The sequence below is a fragment of the Canis lupus genome, chromosome 8 (assembly GCF_048164855.1).
Source record: "Canis lupus baileyi chromosome 8, mCanLup2.hap1, whole genome shotgun sequence".
Lineage (NCBI taxonomy): Eukaryota > Metazoa > Chordata > Mammalia > Carnivora > Canidae > Canis > Canis lupus.
Window position 1 is genome coordinate 76,763,161 of NC_132845.1, and position 26,009 is coordinate 76,789,169.

Genomic DNA, 26,009 nt, shown 5'->3' on the forward strand with positions numbered 1-26,009 from the left:
CTGTCAATGCCCTCTAGTTAAAGACTACCAGGAATATAGCTATAGTTGAACATGTTGAGTTTATAACTCATTTTAAGCAAAGGAAAATCCACATCATAGGGAAAGTGGGGTGTCTCAGTAAAAGAGTAATGGAAAGGATTTATATGATTCGGGTTTTAGTAGATGATTTGGAGAGAAGTCCAAGGAAGCAGGAGTTTGCTCTGGATTGGGTGCTGCCAACCAAAAGGGATGATTTTATGACTGGGTATCTTATTATATCTTATCTAGAGGAAGGCAGATTAGAAGCAAGACTAAAATGATTACTGGTAAACAACAGTCAATCATACTAGACAAGAGGTGGGTGTTTAGTATTTTGTGGTTTCCAAAATGACCTTAATTTTCTCTGTGTTTAGACAAAATTATCAGGTAGTCCTGTCTTTTCTCAGTTCATTACAGTTAAAAAATAATACTGTCTGATCTTGATATTCTATGAGATCATTTATATCCAGTAGGAGACCAAGTCCTAATGGGGAGCATAAACCCAACTTCTAATAAACTAACTATAGCTTAGATATTGTGTAATATCAGCTCCTGGTTGTCACAGACTGTTTTTTTTTCTTCATCAATACGTATTGTATGATTCCTTTTATATGAAGTTAAAAACAAGCTAAATGAAATCCATCATAAATTCAGGACAGAAGTTATCTTTAGAGAGAAGACAGAGATGGAATGATTTGGAAGGGGAGGAAAGAGGCTGTTGGGGAGTATATTTACTGTCTCCTTGAAAAGGAAAAGAAGCATTTCTGGGTTGAAAAATGGTGGGAAAACAGAAAGGAATTGGCAAAAGCCTGCACAACCTTCATTCAATGATGAAATATGATCAACAGATTTTTGCAACAGGATGAAGCCTTTGTATACTCACTTGTCTATCACATCATTATTTAGGAGAATGTGTCATTTGTTGAAATGCAAAATATATTAGGTGAAAAATATATAAAGGTTCACATAAAGCCCACAGATATTTATTCAAGATTTCAAGTCCCTAAAATGAATATTTGACCAAAGCAACACTGAACTTCCATTGAATTCAACTACTTTGATAAACAGATGGAAAAAAAGAATATAAGAAAATTTGGGGATAGTATCTATGTCTCTAAAGCAGTGAGTGCAAATGGTAAAAAAAAAATCTAGAAACTGTCTAGTAGTTGAAACACTCAAGACCACTCTGATGTTTTAAAAGTTCTCATAAAATACATATATTCAAAAAACAAGCAAGGAACAAGAGAATATTTTCTTAATATAGCAGGCAGGTTAAAAAGAGCCAAAAAAAATAGGGGTTCCTGGGTAACTAGTTGGTTACACCTCAGACTGTTGATTTTGGCTCAGGTCATGATTTCAGGGTCATGAGATTGAGCTCCCTGTTGGTCTTTGTGCTGGATGTGAAGTCTACTTAAAATTCTCTCCCCCTAAAAAATAAATTAAAAAAAATAAAAATAAAATAAAATGAAATAAAATAAAATTCTCTCCCCCTCTCCCTCTACCTACACCCACTAGGTTGCACTCTCTCTCTCAAAAAATAAAATAAAATTGCCCAAAATATAACTGTTAAAATTAAAGCATATTGGATAAATTAGAGAGATTAGGGATCTCTGGGTGGCGCAGCAGTTTAGCGCCTGCCTTTGGCCCAGGGCGCGATCCTGGAGACCCGGGATCGAATCCCATGTCGGGCTCCCGGTGCATGGAGCCTGCTTCTCCCTCTGCCTATGTCTCTGCCTCTCTGTCTCTCTCTCTGTGTGTGACTATCATAAATAAATAAAATTAAAAAAAAAAATTAGAGAGATTAGAAGCAGAAGAAGAGAGAATGAGTGAACTAGAAAATGAATCCAAAGAAATTACTCAGGGGACGACTGGGTGGCTCAGCGGTTAAGCATCTGCCTTTGGCTCAGGGTGTGATCCCCAGGTACCAGATTGAATCTTGCATCAGGCTCCTTGCAGGGAGCCTGCTTCTCCCTCTGCCTGTGTCTTTGCCTTTCTCTCTATGTCTCTCATGAATAAATAAATAAAATCTTAAAAAAAAAAGAAATTTCCTATAATGTAGCAGATAGACATACTAAAAAACATGACAGAGATGTTAAAATATTTGGAGGGCAGAATAAAGTTTATTAATATTCAACTAACTGTGGAGTCTAATGACAAAATGCAGAAAATGGAGGAAACACACTCAAAGAGAAAAGACTGAGAATTTTACAGAAGCATTGAAATACAGGAATTTGCCTAAAATAGGTGCATAAAGCAAAATAAATAAAAGAAAAAAGCCACAGTTAGGTATATCACAGTAAAACTACAGAACGGTTGTGTGTATATGTATGTATCTGTATCTCTCTATATACACAAAGGGACACTCACCTGATACAGAGGATCTTAGACACAAATTCTCATGAGCAAGGGAAGTGGTAAATATGCACATAAACATAAGTAAATATTGTCTGTAGAAAATAAGGATGATTCTAACATATGGATTTTTTTTAAGATTTTTATTTATTTATTCATGAGAGACACAGCAAGAGAGAGAGGTAGAAACACAGGCAGAGGGAGAAGCAGACTCCCTGCGGGGAGCCCGATGTGGGACTCGATCCCGGATCCCAGGATCATGCCCTGGGCCAAAGGCAGACGCTCAGCCGCTGAGCCACCCTAAATAGTGAATAGTAACAGCAAAAACATTAAAATGGTAGTTATCAGAGGTAAAACATTTATGTGGAGGTTTAAAATATTGCACAGCTTTAGATTTTATCAGGTAGAGTTTGGAAAGTAGTATTTAGGGCAGCCTGGGTGGCTCAGTGGCTTAGCGCCGCCTTCAGCCCAGGGTGTGATCCTGGAGACCTGGGATCAAGTCCCACGTCCGGTTCCCAGCATGGAGCCTCCTTCTCCTTCTGCTTGTATCTCTGCCTCTCTCTCTGTCTCTCATTAATAAATCTTTTTTTTTAAAGATTTTATTTATTTATTCATAGAGACAGAGAGAGAAAGAGAGGCAGAGACACAGGCAGAGGGAGAAGCAGGCATCATACAGAGAGCCTGACGTGGGACTCGATTCCGGGTCTCCAGGATCACGCCCTGGGCTGCAGGCGGCGCTAAACCGCTGCGCCACCGGGGCTGCCCTCTCGTGAATAAAATCTTAAAAAAAAAAAAAAAAAAAAAAAAAAAAAGGAAAGTAATATTTAAAGGCTAACAAAAGAATAAATATGTCTTAAGTTCTTTTTTTTTTTTTTTTGTGGTTTGAAAATTTATTTGCGAGAGAGCAAGCGTGTGTTAGAAGCGGGAGGGACAGAGGGATAGGGAGAAAGAAAATCTCAAGCAGACTTTCTACTGAGTGTAAAGCTTGACATGGGGCTCAAATTCTTGACCCTGGAATCATGACCTGAGATGAAATCAAGAGTTGGACGCTGAACCAACTGAGCCACCCAGGTGCCCCAGGAATGTCTAACTTAAAAAAAAAAAAAAAAATCTGAAAATCTAGTTTAAAAATCTAAGGACAGGGGAATCCCTGGGTGGCGCAGTGGTTTGGCGCCTGCCTTTGGCCCAGGGCGTGATCCTGGAGACCCGGGATCGAATCCCACATCGGGCTCCCGGTGCATGGAGCCTGCTTCTCCCTCTGCCTGTGTCTCTGCCTCTCTCTCTCTCTGTGACTATCATAAAAAAAAAAAAAAAAAAAAAAAAAAAAAATCTAAGGACAGGGACACCTGGGTAGCTCAGCGGTTGGGTGCCTGCCTTTGACTCAGGGCGGGATCCCAGAATCCACGATCCAGTCCTACGTTGGGCTCCCTGAGAGGAGGCTGCTTCTTCCTCTGCCTATGTCTCTGCCTCTTTCTCCCTGTGTCTCTCATGAATAAATAAAGAAATCTTAAAAAAAAAAAGTCTAAGGACAGTTATGTCAGTAATCCTAATAAATGTAAAAACTTGCTAGAAAACAGACATAGGTCAGATTAGATTAAATACAATTCCAGCTATAGGCTAAGAAACCATTAAAACATAAAGACTTAGAAGTGTTGAAATTTACAAAATAGTAAAAGACATACTAGGGAAATTACAACTAAAAGAAGTCAGGGTAGCTACATTAGTACTTAAAAACAAAATGTTTTTTAAGATAGGGTTGCCAAAATTTAGTGAAAATAAACAAAACCCAGGACTATGTAAGTTAAATTTGTACTTTGGATAAACAATGAATAATTTTGATATATTTAGGATATATGTATACTAAAAATTATTTATCTAAAATACAAATGTTTGAGTATCCTCTATGTTATCTGGCAACCCTACTGTAAAACAAAAAGCATTTTTAGTGACAGTTTTAGATTATGATAAAGAGCTCAATTTGCCAGGAAATAGTAATGATTCTAAACTTCTAAGCTCTCAATCAAGTTGCCTCAAAATAAAGCAAACTCTGACAACCTCTGGGAGAAATGGACAAATCCATCACCCATCACTATAGACAAAACCTCTACCTTTCCTTTGCTGTCAGTGGCTGCTTTCCTCCAGAGCCACAACACCCATGTGTAGTTCTACCAGTTTTTTTCCAAATTGGCAAGTGGAAAGGTCTCTGCAGGCCTAAGGGTGGTAATGGCTTCTCTTTGTTGCTAGCTACTGGCACTTCATCACTACTTGTTGATTCCTTAGCCATGGCCATATTTCAGTAAATCAAAAAATAAAAAAATAAAATAATAAAATAAAATAAAATCTTGTCAGCTAAACTCTTTCAAGTGTGCCATATGTTTCCTGTTACTACCATAACAAAGACAATTAAGTGCAGAATTTTGTGGCACTGATTATTCTCCTATAAAATGGAAAGAGTACAGTTGGATAAACCAGCATCTCATGACTATCATAATAAAGACTGCAGGGGATCCCTGGGTGGCGCAGCGGTTTGGTGCCTGCCTTTGGCCCAGGGCCCGATCCTGGAGACCCGGTATCAAATCCCATGTTGGGCTCCCGGTGCATGGAGCCTGCTTCTCTCTCTGCCTGTGTCTCTGCCTCTCTCTCTGTGTGTGACTATCATAAATAAATAAAAATTAAAAAAATAAATAAAGACTGCAGTGAGCAAAAATCATCAATGAATGTTAAATCTAAGGTGTAAAGTCTAATGAAAAGCAAGATATTTGCATAATCTTTTTTAAAAGATTTTATTTAATTCATTTATTTATTTATAGAAAGCACATGCAGGTGGGGGAGGAGCAGAAGGAGATGGTGAGAGAGAAAATCTCAAGCAGACTGTGTGCTGAGCTTAGAGCTCGATGCAGGGCTTGATTCCAGGACCCCAAGATTATGACCTGAGTGGAAATCAGGACGCACACACTTTAACCAAATGAGCCACACAGGCACCCTGATATTTGCATAGTCTTAAAGTGCAAAATTGTTTTAATTGAAAGGAAGAAAATAATAAATGTTAAGACACTGGAAGAACACTGTTAAAAACAAAAATTAACATCACCAAGGAGAAACAGATGGACATTACAGACCTCTAGATGTGATTCCTTAAGAACAAAACAAAACCATATATCTAATATCCTGCTAGGAATGCACCATCTGATTTAACCATGAGGAAACATCAAACAAACTCACAATAAGGAATACTGTATAAAATAACTTGGCTGAATTCTTAAAAATATCAATGCCATGAAAGACAGAGAACACATGAGGAAATGTTACAGATCAAAGGAAACGGAAACAACATGGAACTAAATACAATATATAATCTTAGACTGAAACTTGTACTGGTAGGAGGGAAAACTAGAAAGTACATTCTTGGGACACTGAAATACAGATTATAAATTGGATAAAAGCACTGTGTCAATGTGAAGTTTTCCAAATTTGATAAACTATACTGAAGTTATGTAAGAAAATATTCTCATTTTCAAGAAATACTAAAAGCAAAGAGGCATGATGTATATACAACCAATTCTCAAATTATAAATGAATACATAACATAAATCAATATAGTGTATATTATGTGCGTTAGTGTAAAATGAGAGAATGGTAAAACAAAGCGTAAACCTGGCAAATATATTTTAACACATACAGACAGAGGGAAAGAGAGAGAAGGGGGTGAGAGTTGGTGAAGGAGGTAAATTATGGCCAAAAGTTAAAGATTAGTGAATCTGAGAAAGGTTATACAGGAGTCCTCCGTGTTACTCTGGCAACTTTTCTCTAGGTTTTAAATTATTTCAAAAGAAAAAGTGGTACAGATATTGCTCCATTATAATTCTGTTTCACTTGAAATATGATGAAAGATAATAGATTCTATTTCCAGGAAATCGACTTGCATTAACACGCATAAGTTTGGATATTCTTTCAGGGAGTTCAAAGACACCATGAAGTACATGCAGGTTAAGAAACACAGCTCCATTTTTTCCCTCACATCCACTATTGCAAAAGGGAATTCTGCCACCAGCATGGTTTTCTTTTTTGGTAGGTAACCATTGTTTTCTGTCTTGTTATGTGCAGGGGTTCCCCTCCCCAGGATCTCTGAAATTTTTAAAATATCACCAAAATATAGTACAGATTTTTTTTCAAATGTTTTTTAGAAAATGGTTAGCACTTTTTATTCTTCAGGTCATTTTCAGCCTTAGTAACTTTTCTACAACAACAAATTTGATTAATGTTTCTGTTCCATTTCTTCTGATTTTTCCCTTAGAGATTTCTGTTATTTATTGCTTAATTTCCAATCTTCTTTCTTTCATATGTATACTTTCCTTTTACCTATCGTTTTCATCTCTGTCCTTTCGCTGTGCATTCTAGAAGAGCACCCCAAGTGTGCTCTATATGTCATTAATGTGATTTTTTTGTAGCATCGATTCTGTCCTTTATCACATGCTGCTTATACTCCACACATGTTGTTGACCTGGAGCTGTCACTTGAGAGTGGATACAGAAAGATAGAGTGACTATAGAAAAAGAGATGACAGGGTTAGGGTTTTTAGCAGAACAACTAACAGCTCTAACTTCTTGATTTTCAAGTCAGGGCAGCCCTTCCAATCTGGAGTTGGAAATGGATAGAAAGGTGAGTCCAAGCCTTATTAAGCCTTCTTTGTGGCCACTGGTAAACTTGGGCTTACAGAAGTGATATGAATGTGGTCCTCAATGTAATTAATAATAAACTTATTGGAAAATTTCCCCATACTTTAGCATAAAGCTTTTTCATCTTTGTTTTACAGTGATGTTTCCCTTTATTAAAGTATCTTTATGGAATTTTTATGTTTTTAAGATTTTATTTTGAGAGAGAAAAAGTATGTGAGTGGGAAGAAGAGGCAGAGGGAGAGAGAGAATCTCAAGCAGAGTCCACACTAAGTGCAGAGCCCAATGCAAGACTCGATCCCAAGACCCTGAGATCATTACCCGAGCAGAAATCAAGAATTGGATCCTTAACTGACTGAGCAACCCGGGCGCCCCCTTTATGGAATTTTTAAAAGGTACTTGGAAAAAGCTATTTCAGGCATTGGAAATACTATCTGATACCAGGTTAACCTAGAAATATCTTCTGCCTTATTTTCCCTTGAGTAAGAGCATATAGGGTAAAACATTACTTCTAATTATTCTGGTTTATTATATTCCTATTATAGACATGGATTTTTCTAAGAGATGGGTCTTATTGTTTAGTACATCATTTTTGAATGTTTAGGATAGGTATTAATTGACATAAAGAGAACTGATTTCTTTCTTTAGAATTCCAAGGGAAACTGTAAATAGCTACCCAATCAAACCTCTTAGTTTCAAGTGTTCTCTCTTCCTCAAAAGATGGTCTCACTAATGAAAGCCAAAAGAAAAAGATGAGAGGAACTATGGAACCTGCTTCTTTTAAGAGACTGGTTTTCCCACAGGTCTTCGATAGGATCACATTGGAGGACACCCGTTGTTAAAGAAGACAATTTAAGTGTATTAAATCAGGAATGATACAAGTAAGGAATAGGTGGCTTGTACATAAAACAAAGTGGCTTGTTTGACATTTGATGTAGATCAGTAAAAGACAAAGAAGACGACTTGCTTTACATAGCAAATACAAATGCATGAAATTCATCACCCCCCGAGAGGATTTCTGGCAGAAAACATACGTTATTGGGATACATTTATGAATGACTATGCCAAAATGATGAGAGAGAAGATGAAACAAAGACTTGACTTTGATGATGAGTCTAAGGACACAATCTTGTGGCTATTCCCCTGCAGTAGTCTGAGATTTTGAGACTGACCCAGTGGACAAATTCCTGGGTTTCTAAAACCAATTCATATGCCTTTATTATTTTTTTTAAAGACTTTTATTCATTTATTCGTGAGAGACACAGAGAGAGAGAGAGAGAGAAGCAGAGACACAGGCAGAGGGAGAAGCAGGCTCCATGCAGGGAGGCCAACGCGGGACTTGATCCTGTCTCCAGGACCAGGCCTTGGACTGAAGGCGGCACTAAACCGCTAAGCCACCCAGGCTGCCCTTCATATGCCTTTAAAACACAGTGGAGGGATCCCGGGGTGGCGCAGCAGTTTGGCGCCTGCCTTTGGCCCAGGGCGCGATCCTGGAGACTCGGGATCGAATCCCACGTCGGGCTCCCGGTGCATGGAGCCTGCTTCTCCCTCTGCCTGTGTCTCTGCCTCTCTCTCTCTCTCTCTCTGTGACTATCATAAATAAATAAAAATTAAAAAAAAAAAAAAAAACAACAGTGGAGGGGGGATCCCTGGGTGGTTCAGCGGTTAAGTGCCTGCCTACAGCCCAGTGTGTGATTCTGGAGTTCCGGGATCGAGTCCCACCATCATATTCCCTGCATGGAGCCTGCTTCTCCCTCTGCCTGTGTCTCTCTCTGTGTGTGTGTTTCTCACGAATAAATAAATAAAATGTTAAAAAAAAAAAACAACACAGCGGAAAATTTTCTGTTACCTTATCATTACCTTATTATCTCTATGTCACGTCTTTTATAATTACCCACATCTTCTTCCTGTATATAAACCCAGTCTTTGCTTCTTCTGAAGCAACTTATGCCTAGAGAAACTGTTCAGTAATTTCCTGTTTAATAATTAAAGTCTTAAAAATGATACATCTAAACACACTGAGGTATTCTGAGAGACGGGAAAATGTTCTACTCTGAACTTTCTCAGATATTCTTCATAAAATACCCAAAGGAAAAAATTCTGCCTGTTTTCAAAATCAAGGCAAAAATACTTGGAGGGGAAGAAAAGCTGGAATAAGGAACTGAATTCAATTCACAGTTGTTGCTTTGAAGGTCTAAGAAAATTTTAAGGGAATGTGGTACGTATTTCTTTACTAAAACAGCTAAAATTTGAGTACAAGAAATCAAGGAAATGAGGAATAGCTGGAGATTCAGCATCCTTCAAATTCACCAAGAACAGTATTAGTTGGAATATTCCTACTATGACCTAGAAGCCAAATTAAAGTAAAGGAGTCCAAGGGGGGGGTTTTCCTGGATGTGAATGACAAAGTCTCACATAACAGTGGCAAGAGCAGAGCTGAAGATGATATTCGCAGACAACCAGAACCAGGACTTCAAATAGTGCCAGACTCTTTCTTGGACACATTCTGCTTGCCTTACTAAGCTGGCTTTATTTCTGCCACACACTCAGGAATAGGATTCCACTAGTAGTTAAGATATAATTACAGAATAATTGGTTAAAAGTAGTTCAAATACATAAGTCCTCCAAAGGTGAGGTGGATGGTGAGTCCTGATGGTCAGTAGCTCAAAAATCAAAGGACCCGAGTTCACTCTTTGTCTTCCTTCTCTTCACAGTAACAGTGAAGAGATCTTTTCTCACGATCTCAAGGTGGCTGCAGCAGAGCCAAACATAATGTTCTTCCATAGCAATGTTCAAAAGCAGGAAGAGAAGGAGAAGCTTTCTTTATACAATTATTTTCTCAGAAAGTTAAATGCCTCCCAGAAAACCCTAGCAGACATCTTTTTATATAGCACTGCCTAGATAAAAATTGGCCACATGCTTATCCCATCTGTAAGAAAATCTAGAAAAATTAATATCAGGAATTTTTAGTTTATTTTTTTAAGAGCTAGTTCCTACTAAGAGGAAAAGATGAAACAGGCAATCAACAATGTCTAACACTTCTACCAATCGCTCCTATGCCTTATATCAGTTCCTTCTTGCTTGCAGCCTGCTGAAGAACCTTCCTGATACCTGCTCTTCCATCTGACTACTTGCTTTCTACTAGTAATGTCTATTCAGGTTTTCAACTGCATGTTCCATTCATACCTTGATCTGCTTTACAACTTTCTCTTCAGGGTTAATAACCAGGTCTTCAAACTGTTTTCTGGCTTGACTCATGTGCCCTGAGGACTCTGCTTTTCCTATCTGTCCAGTGGTTCATAGAGGCTTCCAGTATAGATGAGCTGGCCTATCCCACCCCTACTCTAGGCTCCTGCTCAGCTTAGTGAACAATTCCATTGAGCTTCTGCCTACCATGGAATTAGTTTGGAAAATAAGTTCTCTTTTGGTCGCTGAGTTTGAAGTCTTTGTGAGCATGTAAGTGGAAATATACAAAAGGCAGCTGGAAATAAGGAGCCTAGGGCTTAGGAGAGAAATCCACTGGGAGATACAGATTAATGGTCATCAGCAAATAAGCTGTAATCAAAGCCTCATGGGTAGATGAGCTTGATCAAAGAGACTACAAAACAGAAGTCCTTAATCTGATGGGCTTTAGGAACATCTATGAATTCACTGAAATTGTGGGTAAAATTCTGTGCATCTATGTGTCTATATTTCTAGGTAGGGATCCATACATTTCATATGATTTCAATTAGGTCTGTAAATCTAAAAAGATTAAAAACCTATAGGAGAGTGGAAGGCTAAGGCTGCAACCAAGAGGGCACTATTTATTTAAAGGTGCCACAATTTTGGAATCAGAGACTATGATGGGAAAGGATATGGAATATGTTAGCATTTAATTTCCAATTTACTATCTGAGTCACAACAACCATCAAGCACATGATTTTCTATTCAAAATTGGGCAATGTGTCCCCAAAATATGTTGACTCAGACACCAATACTTCTAGGTTACTCAGAATTATATGAAAACCAGCACTTTTAGGCCTGGAGTTTCAGATTCTATACTCCAAGTCAAAATGTGAATTTCTTTCCACTCCCAGTCATAAATAAAGGGAACAATCTCCCCAGCCACCTTCCTTTCTCTGGAGCCATTTTTACCTCACACTTGACAGTCAAAGATCACTTTTTAAACATTACTCCATAAACTTGACAATCATCAATGCTGGATATATTAGCATCCGAGTTTTTGCAAGTCAAGAAGCACTGAAAAAAAAACATAGGATTTGGGAGGCACCTGGGTGGCTCAGTAGTTGAGCATCTGCCTTTGGCTCAGGTCATGATCCTAGGGTCCTGGGATCAAGTGCTACATGGGGCTCTCTACAGGGAGCCTGTTTCTCCCTCTGCCTGTGTCTCTGCTCTCTCTCTGTGCCTCTCATGAATAAATAAATAAAATCTTAAAGACAAAGCAAAACATAAGATTTGGGTTACAAGTACAGCTACGAAACCCAAGCCCACAAAACAAAAATGTCAGCTTGTATGTATTATTGTGAAGTGCACAAAATGCAATTATAGTTCACACTTCATCTTTTTTTCCCTCAAAATTCTTTGTCACTTTAGAAATAGAGATGGGGGAGAAGGGTTTTTATTTTTTTTTCCAGTGTGCATTCAGAAATCCTTTAAAAAGCCACAAGTATGTATGAAACAAATTCTCTAGTCACATGGATTCAAATCATAGCATTCTTCCCAACCTACCACTCAAGTAGACCAAGAATAATCTAGCCAGCCAACTTTCATGTAAGAAAACTACTATTGCCTGGAAAACCTCTAAATATCATTTGTACGTGTTTCTGGTTTATAAAAAACAAAACAAACATGTCAATATTGTGCAAGGAGAAAGCTATGAATTACCAATTACCAAGAAATTATCAAGGACTATTATAATGGATGTTAGACTGATGTGTACTTCATCTTTAGCAGAATGTAATCTTTTTAAAACCTCAGAGATGGTTCATAAAAGAATATATGTATATAGGCAACAACTGGGAAATGTTTAATTATATGAATCAGTGAAATCTATTAAAATTAGCAAAATTAACAAAAATAAAATTACCTATTATAAAGATAGTTCAAAAGATTAAAAAGAAATTATCAATATATATCAAGCAACTTAAAAAATATCAGATACTTGGACCTGATTTAATTCTACTTTCAGTAGTCTAATCTTCAAAAAAAGAAACTAAAATGTATTTTGTGCAAAGATGTTCATTGTAGTGTAATTTGTCAAACAGACAATTGTAAGTAACAAAAAGAAAATGATAAAATGAATTATAGAAGATATACTACTAGGGAAATATATTTTATTTGTTCATGCATTTACTGACCTACTAATGTGTTTCAGAAAGGATTTGAGGTGGCTCGGATGGTAACATATTATGTAGCCATGAAAAATTATGTTTAAAAAGCAACATGCTCATGACTATTACAAGGAAAGGGCTACATACAAAATTGTGTGCATGTACAAAAGAAAGATCATAAAACAATGCAATTTTGACTTTGTTTAACAATATGCAAGGAAAGAGCAGAAATCCACTGAAATATTAAGAATAGTATGTGTATGGTTGGTAATGGGTGAATTTTATTCTTTTACCTTTTTGATTTTGTAAGTTATATACATCAAGCTTATATTTTTATAATAAAATATCTGTATATAGTGAAATCATAGAGAATAAAGATTATTTTTTAAAAACTGCCTATATACATGATGACTTACAAGAAATGAACTCTTCCTATATATAACCACTAATGAGCTGAAAAAGGAAAATTAAAGTAAGTATATATAAAAGAAAAAAATCCCCATAGAAATTACTCTCATGAAGTGTGTATTTGTCAATTAAGGGTATCAAAAGAAAAAAGAAAGAGATGATGTAAGGTTGTAGGGAGAAAAGGACACCTAATATAAGCAAGAGAATACCCGAGAAAAACAAGGAATTTAAATCTTGAAATCAGCCTAATCAGTAAACTTATGCTCACATAGTTGTGTTGCTTAAATGGCAGTTTTAGAAAAGACTGCATGTTGGGGCATCTGGGTAGTTCATCTGCCTTCAGCTCAGGTCATGATCCCGGGGTCCTTGGATTGAGTCCCACCTCAGGCTCCTTGCTCAGCCAGGGACCTGCTTCTCTCCTTTGCCCCTCCCCTTGGCCCCCGCTTGTGTTCTCTCTCTCTCTCTCAAATAAATAATAAAATTTTTATTAAAAAAAAGAAAAGAGGGATCCCTGGGTGGCACAGCGGTTTAGCGCCTGCCTTTGGCCCAGGGCGCGATCCTGGAGACCCGGGATCAAATCCCACGTCGGGCTCCGGGTGCATGGGGCCTGCTTCTCCCTCTGCCTATGTCTCTGTCTCTGTCTCTGTGGCTATCATAAATAAATAAAAATTAAAAAAAAAAAAGAATTCATGTAGAGACAGAGGGAAGAATTGTAGTTGCTAGGGGCTGGAAGCAGGGGGAAAGGGTAATGAGTATGTACCTTCAGTTTAGAAAGATGATAAGAATTTGGAGATGGATAGTGGTGGCAGTGTAGGGTGATGTGAATGTACTTAATACAGAAGGAACTATACACTTAAAAATTGTCAAAATGGTAAATTTAATGCCATCTATGTTTTACCCTAATAAAAAAAGAAAATTCTTTTTTTGAAATAAATTATGCAGTTAAGGTATTCAGATTAGCTCTTTGAGTTTTCCAGCTTTTCTGAAACAGTATTTTATAAAGATGTGAGTAGAATTTATTTTTTTTAAAAAGCTGTAATTATACTTTAATAGCAATTTTTTTTTTAAGATTTTATTTTTATTTATTTATGAGAGAGAGAGAGAGAGGCAGAGACACAGGCAGAGGGAGAAACAGGCTCCAGGCCGGGAGCCCGACGCAGGACTCGATCCCGGGACTCCAGGATCGCGCCCTGGGCCAAAGGCAGACACGAAACCGCTGAGCCACCCAGGGATCCCCTAACAGCAATTTTCAATCAGAGGGTAACTTATTACACCTGTTTAATAATTCTGATATAGGGGATCCCTGGGTGGCGCAGCGGTTTAGTGCCTGCCTTTGGCCCAGGGCGCGATCCTGGAGACCCGGGATCGAATCCCACGTCGGGCTCCCGGTGCATGGAGCCTGCTTCTCCCTCTGCCTACGTCTCTGCCTCTCTCTCTCTCTGTGTGTGACTATCATAAATAAATAAAAATTTAAAAAAAAAAAAAAAATAATAATAATTCTGATATAATCAGTGTTCAGTCTTCAAGTATCAAAAAATTATGCCACATTTAAACAAAGGTTTACTTTTAAAAGTAAAGTACCTATTAGTTTCAAAGGAAAAAAACCCTATAAGTGAAGTCACTAATAATTTTGGTGTTTCTGACAAATTTGTGGTAATCAGCTATGAGAATAAATCTCCCCAACAATAAGCACCATTCCCAGAAATTGGGCAAAAGAGATTAAAGAATTACCTCCATAATTCCTGGAAAGAGTCAGTTACCCTTAAAATGCAGTGGAAGTATTCTCATGATAAAGGATTCTACAAATAGAATTTTGCAAACTTAAATTTCTGATCATAAAACATAAGAAGCAAAATAACAAAAAAACTTTTCAGGACCCAAATCCCATAACCAGTATTCTTAATTCACTTTAAAAATATCACTTACCCTTCTAGTGTTTTCAAGGATTTTGGGATCAGGTTTTCCATAGTTAGGTGGATTGGCATATGGGTCATATCCAAGTTTGGCAAGCATGGGTGCAATCACTGCCATGTCTTGTAAAACATCTGGGGGTATCTTCCCAACCCATTTTGATAGTGCTCCCACATTGACTGGCTTGATGACTTGGTCTGTAGATCTTTCCACTCTGAAAACAATGTAATATGAATAAGTATTTATTTAGAATACCAAAAAATAATGTTAAAAGACCAATCGAAATTATTTTTGGTAACTTTAAAAACTTTAAGTGTCTGAATTATAAGCCTATTGAGAAAGGGGACACTAATCAGGGGTAACACTATTTACCAGACTTCCTTTTAATGTCCTAAATTTGACAGCTATTACTGGCAACTTCGTATTTCTAGAAATAGGAAAAACGGTCAGCTGAAAACATCTGCACAAAATGGGTTAACATTTTAATTACAACATCCACAAAAAAAAAAAAAAACAAAGCTAAGAATGCTTAGAACAACCAATCAACTTATTTGAAAGGCATCAAAATTAAACAAATAAATAAATAAGATGGACTGATGAATGGCTAAAGGGACAGATGGACAGATGTGTGATAAAGCAAATATAGCAGTACATTAATTAAAAGCTAGTAGGCATAATTCTTGTATTCTTTGTATGTTTGCAATCTTTCATAGTAAAATATTAGGGAGATAACAGCCAACCATAATCCACTAAGAATGCAAAATATTCATTTGTTCTATTTTTCTGTTGACTTCCTGAAGAATCTTTTCTAAAGAAGGAAAAGAAGTGCTGTTTACAATTTTCAACATTACAGAATAAATGTGTTCTATCTCTTGACCTAGAAATTTACTTTATGCTTATAGTGGTTATACTCACTGTGTTTGACTAACTCATAATCTTAGGACAAAATAAATAAATATAGGGATCCCTGGGTGGTACAGTGGTTTGGCGCCTGCCTTTGGCCCAGGGCGCGATCCTGGAGACCCGGGATCGAATCCCACGTCAGGCTCCCGGTGCATGGAGCCTGCTTCTCCCTCTGCCTGTGTCTCTGCCTCTCTCTCTCTCTCTCTCTCTCTCTGTGTGTGTGTGTGACTATCATAAATAAATAAAAATTTAAAAATAAATAAATAAATATAAATAAAATAAACATAAAATGATACCTAGATTTAAATTGTATCAGAATTGGCAGATATTGGCCAAATGACTGCAAAACAAAAGTGCTTAAGAGGGCACCTGGATGGTTCAGTCAGTTAAGCATCTGCCTTTGGCTCACGTCATGATTTCAGGGTCCTGGGATCAAGCCCTGAGCCAGGCTCCCTGCTCAGTGGGGAGTATACTTCTCCCTCTCTCTTTGTCTCCTTCTCACACCCTGCTCATGTTCTGTCTCCCTCTCTCTAAAATAAATAAATCTTTAAAAAGAGTTTTATATCATAATACATAAGAAGTCATTCAAATTAGTATTCTAATAAAAGGTAAAACTCCTTTTTAAAAAGTATGTGACCGGGCAGCCCGGGTGGCTCAGTGGTTTAGCTGAGCCTTCGGCCCAGGGCCTGATCATGGAGACCCGGATTGAGTCCCACATCAGGCTCCCTGCATGGAGCCTGCTTCTCTTCCTGCCTGTGTCTCTCTGTCTCTCTGTCTCTGTCTCTGATGAATGAATAAATAAATAAATAAATAAATAAATAAATAAATAAATAAATCTTTAAAAAAATAAAAGTATGTGACCTCTCACTGCAGACAATCATTATCTGATGACAACTCCCTCAAAGGGACTCCACTCCTAAACAAGAGACAAGAGAAAATAAAATGATTATTCCCCAGGATTCAATGAGACCACTATCTCCAGGTTTCCTTCCTGTCACATTTTCCCTCCCTCTTAAAAATTTCTCTAGGACACCCCAAACAATCTACACATTCAATGCAATCCCTTATCAAAATACCATCAACATTTTTCACAGAGTTGGAACAAATAATCCTAAAATGTGTATGGAACCAGAAAAAACCTCAAGCAGCCAAAGGAATGTTGAAAAAGAAAACCAAAGCTGATGGCATCACGATTCCAGACCTCAAGCTCTATTACAAAGATGTAATCATCAAGACAATATGGTATGGGGCAAAAACAGACACACAGATCAATGGAACAAAGGAGAGAACCCAGAAATGGACCCTCAACTCAATGGTCAACTAATTTTCAACAAAGCAGGAAAGAATATCCAATGGAAAAAAGACAGTCTCTTCAACAAATGGTGTTGGGATAATTGGACAGCTACATGCAGAAGAATGAGCCTGGATCATTTTCTTATACCATACACAAAAATACACTCAAAATGGATTAAAGATCTAAATGTGGGAGAGGAATCCATCAAAATCCTAGAGGAGAACATAGGCAGCAACCTCTTTGATCTTAGCTGCAGAAACTTCTTGCTAGACACATCTCCAAAAGCACTGGAAAAACAAAAAGCAAAAATGAACTACTGGGACTTCATCAAGATAAAAAGCTGCACAGCAAAGGAAACAGTTGACAAAACCAAAAGATAACCTGTAAAACAGGAGAAGATATCTGCAAATGTCTTATCAGATAAAGGGTTAGTATCTAAAGTCTATAAAGAATTTATCAAATTTAACACCCAAAGAACAAAGAGCCAAGTCAAGAAATGGGCAGAACACATGAACAGACATTTCTCCAAAGAAGACATACAAATGTCCAACAGACACATGAAAAAATGTTCAACATCACTCGGCATCAGGGAAATACAACTCAAAACCACAATGAGATACCACCTCATACCAGTCAGAATGGCCAAAATTAACAACTCAGGAAACAAGAGATGCTGACAAGGATGTGAAGAAAGGGGACCCTGTTTAACTGGTACATCCACTCTGGAAAACACTATGGAGGTTCAAAAAAGTTAAAAATAGAGCTACCCGATGACCCAGCAATTGCACTACTAGGTATTTATTCAAAGGATACAAACATAGTGATTCAAAGGGGCACCTGCACCCGAATGTTCATAGCAGCAATGTCCACGTTAGCCAAACTATGGAAACAACCCAGATGTCCATCAACACATGAATAAAGAAGATGTATATACTATATAGTATACGTAGTACACACACACACACACACACACACACACACACACACACACACAATGGATTACTCAGCCATCCAAAAAAAAAAAAGAAAGAAATTTTAGCATTTGTAATGACATGGATGAAATTAGATGGTATTACCACGAGTGAAAGAAGTCAGAAAAAGACAATTATCGGGGAATCCCTGGATGGCTCAGCGGTTTAGTGCCTGCCTTTGGCCCAGGGCGTGATCCTGGAGTCCTGGGATCGAGTCCCACACAAGGTTCCCTGGATGGAGCCTGCTTCTCCCTCTGCCTGTGTCTCTGCCTCTCTCTCTCTGTGTCTTTCATGAATAAATAAATAGATAAAATCTTAAAAAAAAAAAGACAATTAGCTTATGATTTCACTCATGTGGAATTTAAGTAACAGAACAGATAAATATAGGGGAAGGGAGGGAAAAATAAAATTAAGATGAAATTAGAGAGGGAAACAAACCATAAGAGACTCTTAACTAAAGGAAACAAACTGAAGGTTGCTGGAGGGGTGGTAGGTGGGAGAGATGCGGTGACTGCGAGATGCCTCCCTGCATGGAGCCTGCTTCTCCTCTGCAAAAAATATTGATGTGATAAAGTCTGATAATATAATTTTGGTTTTTTTTTTAAGATTTTATTTATTTATTCATGGACACAGAGAGAGAGAGGCAGAGACACAGGCAGAGGGAGAAGCAGGCTCCATGCACCGGGAGCCCGACGTGGGATTCGATCCCGGGTCTCCAGGATCGCGCCCTGGGCCAAAGGCAGGCGCTAAACCGCTGCGCCACCCAGGGATCCCTGATTTTGATCTTCTTGAATTTGTTAGTTTGTTTTGTGGGCTAACATGTGATCTATTCTGGAGAATGCTCCACATACACTTGAAAAGAAGGTGTATTCTGCTATTTTATATGTTCTGAATATATCTGTTATATCCACCTGTTCCATCCATCACTTAAAGCCATTGTTTCATTGTTGATTTTCTGTTAAGATGATCTGTCATTGATGAAATGATGTGTTAATGTTCCTTACTATTATGGTATTACTATCACTTAGTTCCTTTATGTTTGTTACTATTTTTTATATTTGGGTACTATGTTAGGTGCATAAGTATTTAAAATTGCTATACCATCTTATTGGATTGTCCTCTTTAATATTTATAGCATCTTGTTACAGTCTTTGTTTTATTTATTTATTTATTTTTTTTTTATTTTTATTTATTTATGATAGTCACACAGAGAGAGAGAGAGAGAGGCAGAGACACAGGCAGAGGGAGAAGCAGGCTCCATGCACCGGGAGCCCGACGTGGGATTCGATCTCGGGTCTCCAGGATCGCGCCCTGGGCCAAAGGCAGGCGCCAAACCGCTGCGCCACCCAGGGATCCCACAGTCTTTGTTTTAAAGTCTACTTTGGGGATCCCCAGGTGGCTCAGTGGTTTAGTGCCTGCCTTCGGCCCAGGGCGTGATCCTGGAGTTCCAGGATCGAATCCCATATCGGGCTCCCTGCATGGAGCCTGCTTCTCCCTCTGCCTGTGTCTCTGCCTCTCTCTCTATGTCTCTCATGAATAAATAAATAAAATCTTAAAAAAAAAAGTCTACTTTGTCCGACATATGTATTGTTACTCCAGCTTTCTTTTGACATCCATTTGTATGATAGATGTTTCTTCATCCATTTATTTTCAATCTGCAGGGCTTTTTATGGGGCACCTGGGTGGCTCAGTTGGTTAAATATCTGCTTTCAGCTCAGGTCTTGATCCAGGGTCCTGGGATTGAGTCCAATGTTGGGCTCTCTGCTTAGCAGGGAGTCTGCTTTTCCCTCTACCCCTTTCCCCTACTAATGCATATGTTCTCTCTCTCAAATAAATCTTAAAAAAATAAATTGTGTAATTAATAATTTTTAAGATTAAACCCATAATCTTAAAAAAAATAGTGTAATTGTTCATTGCAATCACACTCAAAGTAATTACTGATATAAACTTGTTTCATGGGCAGCCCCGGTGGCGCAGCGGTTTGGCGCTGCCGGCAGCCCAGGGTGTGATCCTGGAGGCCCGGGATCGAGTCCCATGTCGGGCTCCCTGCATGGAGCCTGCTTCTCCCTCTGCCTGTGTCTCTGCCTCTCTCTCTCTCTGTGTCTCTATGAATAAATAAATAAATAAAATCTTTAAAAAAATAAACTTGTTTCATGGTTGATTTTGGAAATTTTCTCTGATCCTTTCATGTCCTTCATTCTTTAATGTTTGCTGATTTTCTTTAGTGATATATTTAGATTTATTTCTCTTCTTTGCATATTTATTGGTGGCTTTTGATACGGTTACCATTCAGTTTGTATATAATATCTTCTGTATATAGCAGTCTATATCAAGTTGATGGTCAGTTAAGTTTGAATCTATTCTTTTTCCCTTTCCTTCCCATGTTTTACGTATATGCTGTTTTATACCCCCCCTTTTTTCAGTTCCTTGACTGATTTTTTTTTACAGAAATATTCATTTTTACTGCCGTGTGTTTCCTTTCTCTATACTGTCACTTTTAGTCTTTCCTTTCCACTCAGAGTCCCTTTTGGTTATTTCTTGCAGAGCTGGTTTAGTGGTCATGAACTCCTTTAGTTTTTGCCTGAGAAAATCTTTATTTCTCTTATTCTGAATGATAACCTTGCCAAATAGAGTAGAATTGGCTACTTGAAAAATTGAAAATTTGAAAATTTTGAAATTTTCAAATTGAAGAATTTCCTGCTAGTCTTTCGGATTTTCCCTTGTAAGTTAATGAATTCTTTTGTCTTGCTGCTTTTAAGATTCTTCATCACTATATTTTGCAAATTTAATTATCACATGTCTTGGTGTAGGTCTATTTTGTTAACAGAATTTGCCCTTAGCCCAGGGCCGAGGTTAGCAAGCTTCGAGAAATGAGTCTTCACGAGAATGAGTGGGCCTGGGATGATGCTAGCAGTTTACTTAGAAGTATCTATGCAGCTTTGCCTCTCACAGGTGTGGCTCTGTGTTTATGCTGGAGGTCAGCAGAGGAAAATGGCACCTGCAAACTACCTCATTTTCAGCGAAGTCTCTCAACATGCTCCAAAATCAGTATGAACAGACCTGTCTCCTGTTTGTCCCTAGCATTGTGTAAACAGCCATTTTTATGTTGTCTCTCTGTGTAGGCTGCTGTCCCTTTAAGGGCAGCATCCAAGCTACTGCTCAGTCTCCCAGCTCACCAAGTGCTGATGCAGCAGCCTTTTAAAGCTCCAGGCTCCAAGTACCACCACTGGTTTTTAAAGCCAAATGTTATAGGGATTTGTCTTCCCCATGTAAGCTTCACAGCTCAAGAGCCCATTTTTTGTCCTCTCCATGCACACAGCTTCCCATTATCCTGCAGGCAGCCTCCCTCTGCCTTTCTGACGTTCCTAACCATTCAGCTCTTGGATAACAAGACTTCAGCTGCAGCTTCTTCTTTATAGTAGTTGTGGAGTAGCTCTGCTAGTCTTCAGATTACTCTCCAGTTTTGTTGATTTGGATGTGGATAGTATCTTTTTGGAAACATGGTAAAGGGTGAGTTCAGGGTCCTCCTACACTGCCATCTTCTCAAGCTCCTCCAAAGAAAGCAGTCTTTAAAAATATTTTTTTCCGAGTATATACTGAAAGAGTATATGATCTATCTGACAATATCTGCTTTAAATTTACTAACATCAGGATATATTCTAGTGAAATTATGAGACTTCAAAAGAAAAAAATCCACTGAGCACCTCGGCAAAATGAGCACGTGACTTACAGCAGAAAACTAAAGTAACAAATACAGAATAAGAATCAAAATTATATTATCAGGGCAGCCCTGGTGGCGCAGTGGTTTGGCACTGCCTGCAGCCTGGGGTGTGATCCTGGAGACCCAGGATCGAGTCCCACATCGGGCTCCCTACATGGAGCCTGCTTCTCCCTTTGCCTGTGTCTCTGCCTCTCTCTCTCTGTGTCTATGAATAAATAAATAAAATCTTAAAAAAAAAAAACCAAAATTATATTATCAGACTTTATCACATCAATATTTTTTGCCAGAAGAAAACAGAGCAACCCATTAAACATACACATGGAAGAAAACTGAGCCAAGAATTTTATATGTAGTAAAACTGACTTTCAGGTATAAACAATATAGAATAGCTGTTATCCAAGAGCTAGAATCAAAGTTCCAAAGAACTCAAGAAATATTGTTTCTATGGACACTTTCTGACGAATCTACTAGAATGCAAGTCAACAAACTTTTTCTGTAAAAAACTGACAATAAATATATATAGTAAATAAATGATTATATATAAATACACACACACACACACACACAGTAAATATCTGATGCTACCAAGACACTGTCTCTGTTGCACATCCTCCTTTTTAATTTTTACAACCCTAGTGATGCCTGGGTGACTCAGCAGTTGAGCATCTGCCTTTAGCTCAGGGCATGATCCTGGAGTCCCAAGATGGAGTCGCACATCGGGCTCCCCAAAGGGAGCCTGCCTCTCCCTCTGCCTATGTCTCTACATCTCTCTGTGTCTCTCACGAATAAATAAATAAAATTAAAAAAAAAATTTTTTTTGCAACCCTCTTAAAGTTTGTAAAACCATTCCTAACTTACAAGCTATACAAAAACAGGTGGAAAGCCACAGTTTTCCACTCCTGTACTAGAAAATGAGCCTTCAGACCACCAAAATAGTTGGGGGCATTAACAAAGGAATGGGATAGCCTGACCACAAAGAACTCTTAAAGTATCATTTTCTGCTAAAAGAAATGAAGAGATACTAAAGAAATGACTGATTCCTGATCTGAGCTGAGCCTGTAATGCCTTACCATACTAGATAGCAAGGAAATTATGAGACATTCCCATGGTCATGGCAAAAGTCCACAGGAACCAATTTGAAGAAGCTTCTAGTGGGCCAGAGATGGGACAATCTGAACTTCAACAAAAATAATAATTGCAATAGATTGAAATCATCAAGTTAGTCTCTTGGAAAGATATGAAAAGAAACCAACTCATATCTTGAAAACTATCAAATAAAGAACAACAATCAAGTATTTATCATGCCTTTTTCCTATTGTGGCCTATAAACTTGGGTAACCAGATAAGCAGATGCAGGGATGTATCTCTTTATAAAATTTTCCAAGTAATATTGAGAAATTAAATCAGAATTTTTGCAAGATCAAACAAATGAATCTAGACATGGAGGATCAATGGCTGCTAAAATCACACACACACAAAAAAAGAAAGACAACTACACATAACAGATGGCCTTGCCAAATCAGATCCTGAGTCTGATTAAGCCTCTGGATTCAGCTGCCAATTTTGTATTAAATACAGCATTAAGAATAATATGTTGGACAATCAGCAGTCCGATTGCAAAAACTTTGCAATTAGCAAAATTCAGATGGTAAATAATTTTATTGGCTAAATGACGTAGGCGCTTCAAAAAATAGTGAATGGTAATGATAGGAATTGAGCATTTGGAAACCTATTGACCTAAAGAAACTTAAAATATGTGCCAGATTATTTTTAAAGGGTAAGACTATAGTATATAAGCATGCATGTTTGGATGATAAAACTATAAAGAAACATCTGGAAGAGACTTCTAAAAGTTTCAGAATGGTGTATAGTTTTGGGGGAAAGCACAAGATTTATTTTGAGATTAGGATACATGGAAAGGCTTCTGGACTGACTGGCATAGTTCAATTTCTTGACATGGATGGTAGTTATAAGGGTATCTGCCCTATTAAAGTTCACTAAACTAATTTTTAATTAGTCCTTTCAGTGGTCTACAAGGGCCTATATAACCTAATTTGACTTCCATAACCTCCTACATCCACTCTGTTCCAGCCATACTGACATTTATGCAATTGCTTGCATAGGCCAGGTATGCTCCTCACTAGTGTCTTTATAGTGGCTGTTTCCTCTGTCTGGTACACCCTTTCCCCATATATCCACTTGGCTAACTCCTTCACCTCCAAGATTTCCTCACATCTCAAGTTGATGAAGAATACTCTGATCACTCTATTTAATATTACAAACTGCCCTTCAAAATACCCTCTGTCCATGGGACACCTGGTTGATTCAGTCAGCAGAGCATGCAACTCTTGATCTTGGGGTTGTGAGTTTGAGCCCCATGTTGTGTGTAGAAATTACTTAATTTTTTTTTCAAATAAAAAAAAATCAAGACACTTGGGTGGTTCAGTGGCTGAGCATTTGCCTTTGACTTGGCATGATCCCAGGGTCCTAGAATTGAGTCCCGCCATTGGGCTCCCCAAGCAGAGCCTGCATCTCCCTCTGCCTATGTTGCTTCCTCTGTGTGTCTCTCATGAATAAATAAATAAAATCTAAAAAATACATTTTTTAAAAATCCCTTTGGTCCTGGTCCCCTTTATTCTCCTCTAATTTTTCTTTTTCCATAGCGTTCATAATCTCCTAATATGGTATATATTTTCCTTAGTACGGTTTTTAGGTTTTTTTAGTCTTCTCCCATTAGATAGTAGGCTCCATGAGGGAAACAATTTTTATGTTTTGTTCACTTGCTTTTAGTCTCCCATAGGTCTCTGCTAAAAGTATGATCTTCCCAGTGAGGACTTCCTTACTATTCCTACACCCCAGCTCTTAACAACTACCTATCCTCTACTTCATTTCTTTCTATAGGACTTCTTACCATCTGATGAACTAGACATTTATCTTGCCTATTTTTTAATGGAATGGCTCCCAAGTGCTAATGTAAGTTCCATGAAGAAAGAGATCAATTTTATTTGTTTTGTTAACTGCTATAACCCCAGCCTAATTGAACATACCTGGCACATAATGGGTGCTCAATAAAAACATGTTAAGTGAACAAATATATAGTCTTTATCATATTTTAGTAGTTTTTTTCCATTCCTTCTTAAAAGTCTTTATTATAACGATTGATTTTACCAAGAGCTTTGGTAAAAGAGCTTTTCAACATTAAATAATATGATCACTTGGTTTTAATTTAATGATACAATGAATTATGTTAATAGATTTTTCTGATATGAACCATTCTTTCATTTTTGAAATAAGTTATTCAGTCATAAAAATTTATCAATCTTTAAAACACTGCTTAATTCCGCTTACAAATATTTTACTTATTATTTTATGGTTTATGATTTTGGCATCAATATGGATAAGAAAATTCTGAGATTTTCTTCTCTGTAATTTCTACTGGGTTCGGTCATTAAATCATGGTTTCATAAAATGAACATGGGAGTTTTCCATCTTTTTCTATGACCTAAACTAGTCCAAACAACATTGGACTCATTTGTTCTTTTTTTTTTTTTAAAGATTTTATTTATTTGAGAGAGAGAGAGAGAGAACAGACAGGGGGAGAGGCAAAGGGAGAGGGAGAAGCAGACTCCCTATTGAGCAGGGAAGCCCACTCAGGGCTTAACCCCAGGATCCTGGGATCATGACCTGAGCCGAAGGGAGTCACTTCACCAACTAAGGCACCCAGGAGCCCTTCTTTTAATTTCTTTGATACCTGTATTTCATTCTTTCACTGATACACATTTGCTCTCTTATACCTTCATAGATACTGCAAAGGGTTTACCTTTTCATCAATCATCTCAAATCATCAATTTTCATTTTATTTATCCTTTCTACTATTTTTCTCTATTTTATTATTTTCAGTTTTATCTTCATCGACTTTAGGATCCAAGACTACTACAGTAGTCCCCCCTTACCCACCAAGGATAAATTCCATCCATCCCTCAGTGGATGCCTCAAAACACAGATAGTACCAAACTTATATACACCATGGTTCTTTACCTATGATAAAGTTCAATTTATGAATTAGGCACAATAAGAGATTAACAATAACTAATAATAAAACAGAACCATTATAACTATATATATGTAAAAGTTACATAAACATGGTCTCTCTCTCTCTCTCAAAATATTGGGTTGTACTGTATTTGCCCTTTATGCCATGACTTTCAGATGATAAACGGCCTATATGATGAGAAAGTGAGGTGAATGACATAGGCATTGTGACATAGCATCAGGCTACTACTGACCTTCTGATGATATGTCAGAACAATTATCGGCTTCCAGACTGTGGTTGACCAAGGATAAGTGAAACCATGGAAAGCAAAATCACAGACAAGGGTGGACACTACTGTACTCTGTGTATGGTATCATACCAGTGTTTAAATT

At 37.8% G+C, this 26,009-nt stretch overlaps 1 protein-coding gene across 2 annotated transcripts in view; it reads right to left on the minus strand.

Annotated features, from left to right (window-relative positions):
• The window catches only part of TPST1 (tyrosylprotein sulfotransferase 1), a 141,561-nt gene that overhangs the window by 36,957 nt on the left and 78,595 nt on the right, over positions 1-26,009 (minus strand). The window contains exon 3 of one of the 2 annotated variants that reach the window (XM_072837607.1): positions 14,711-14,909. The exons of the other annotated variant lie outside the window; for it this stretch is intronic. Coding sequence (XP_072693708.1) covers positions 14,711-14,909 — 199 coding nt within the window. The remainder of the gene's footprint in view (positions 1-14,710; positions 14,910-26,009) is intronic. 2 annotated transcript variants of the gene reach the window in all.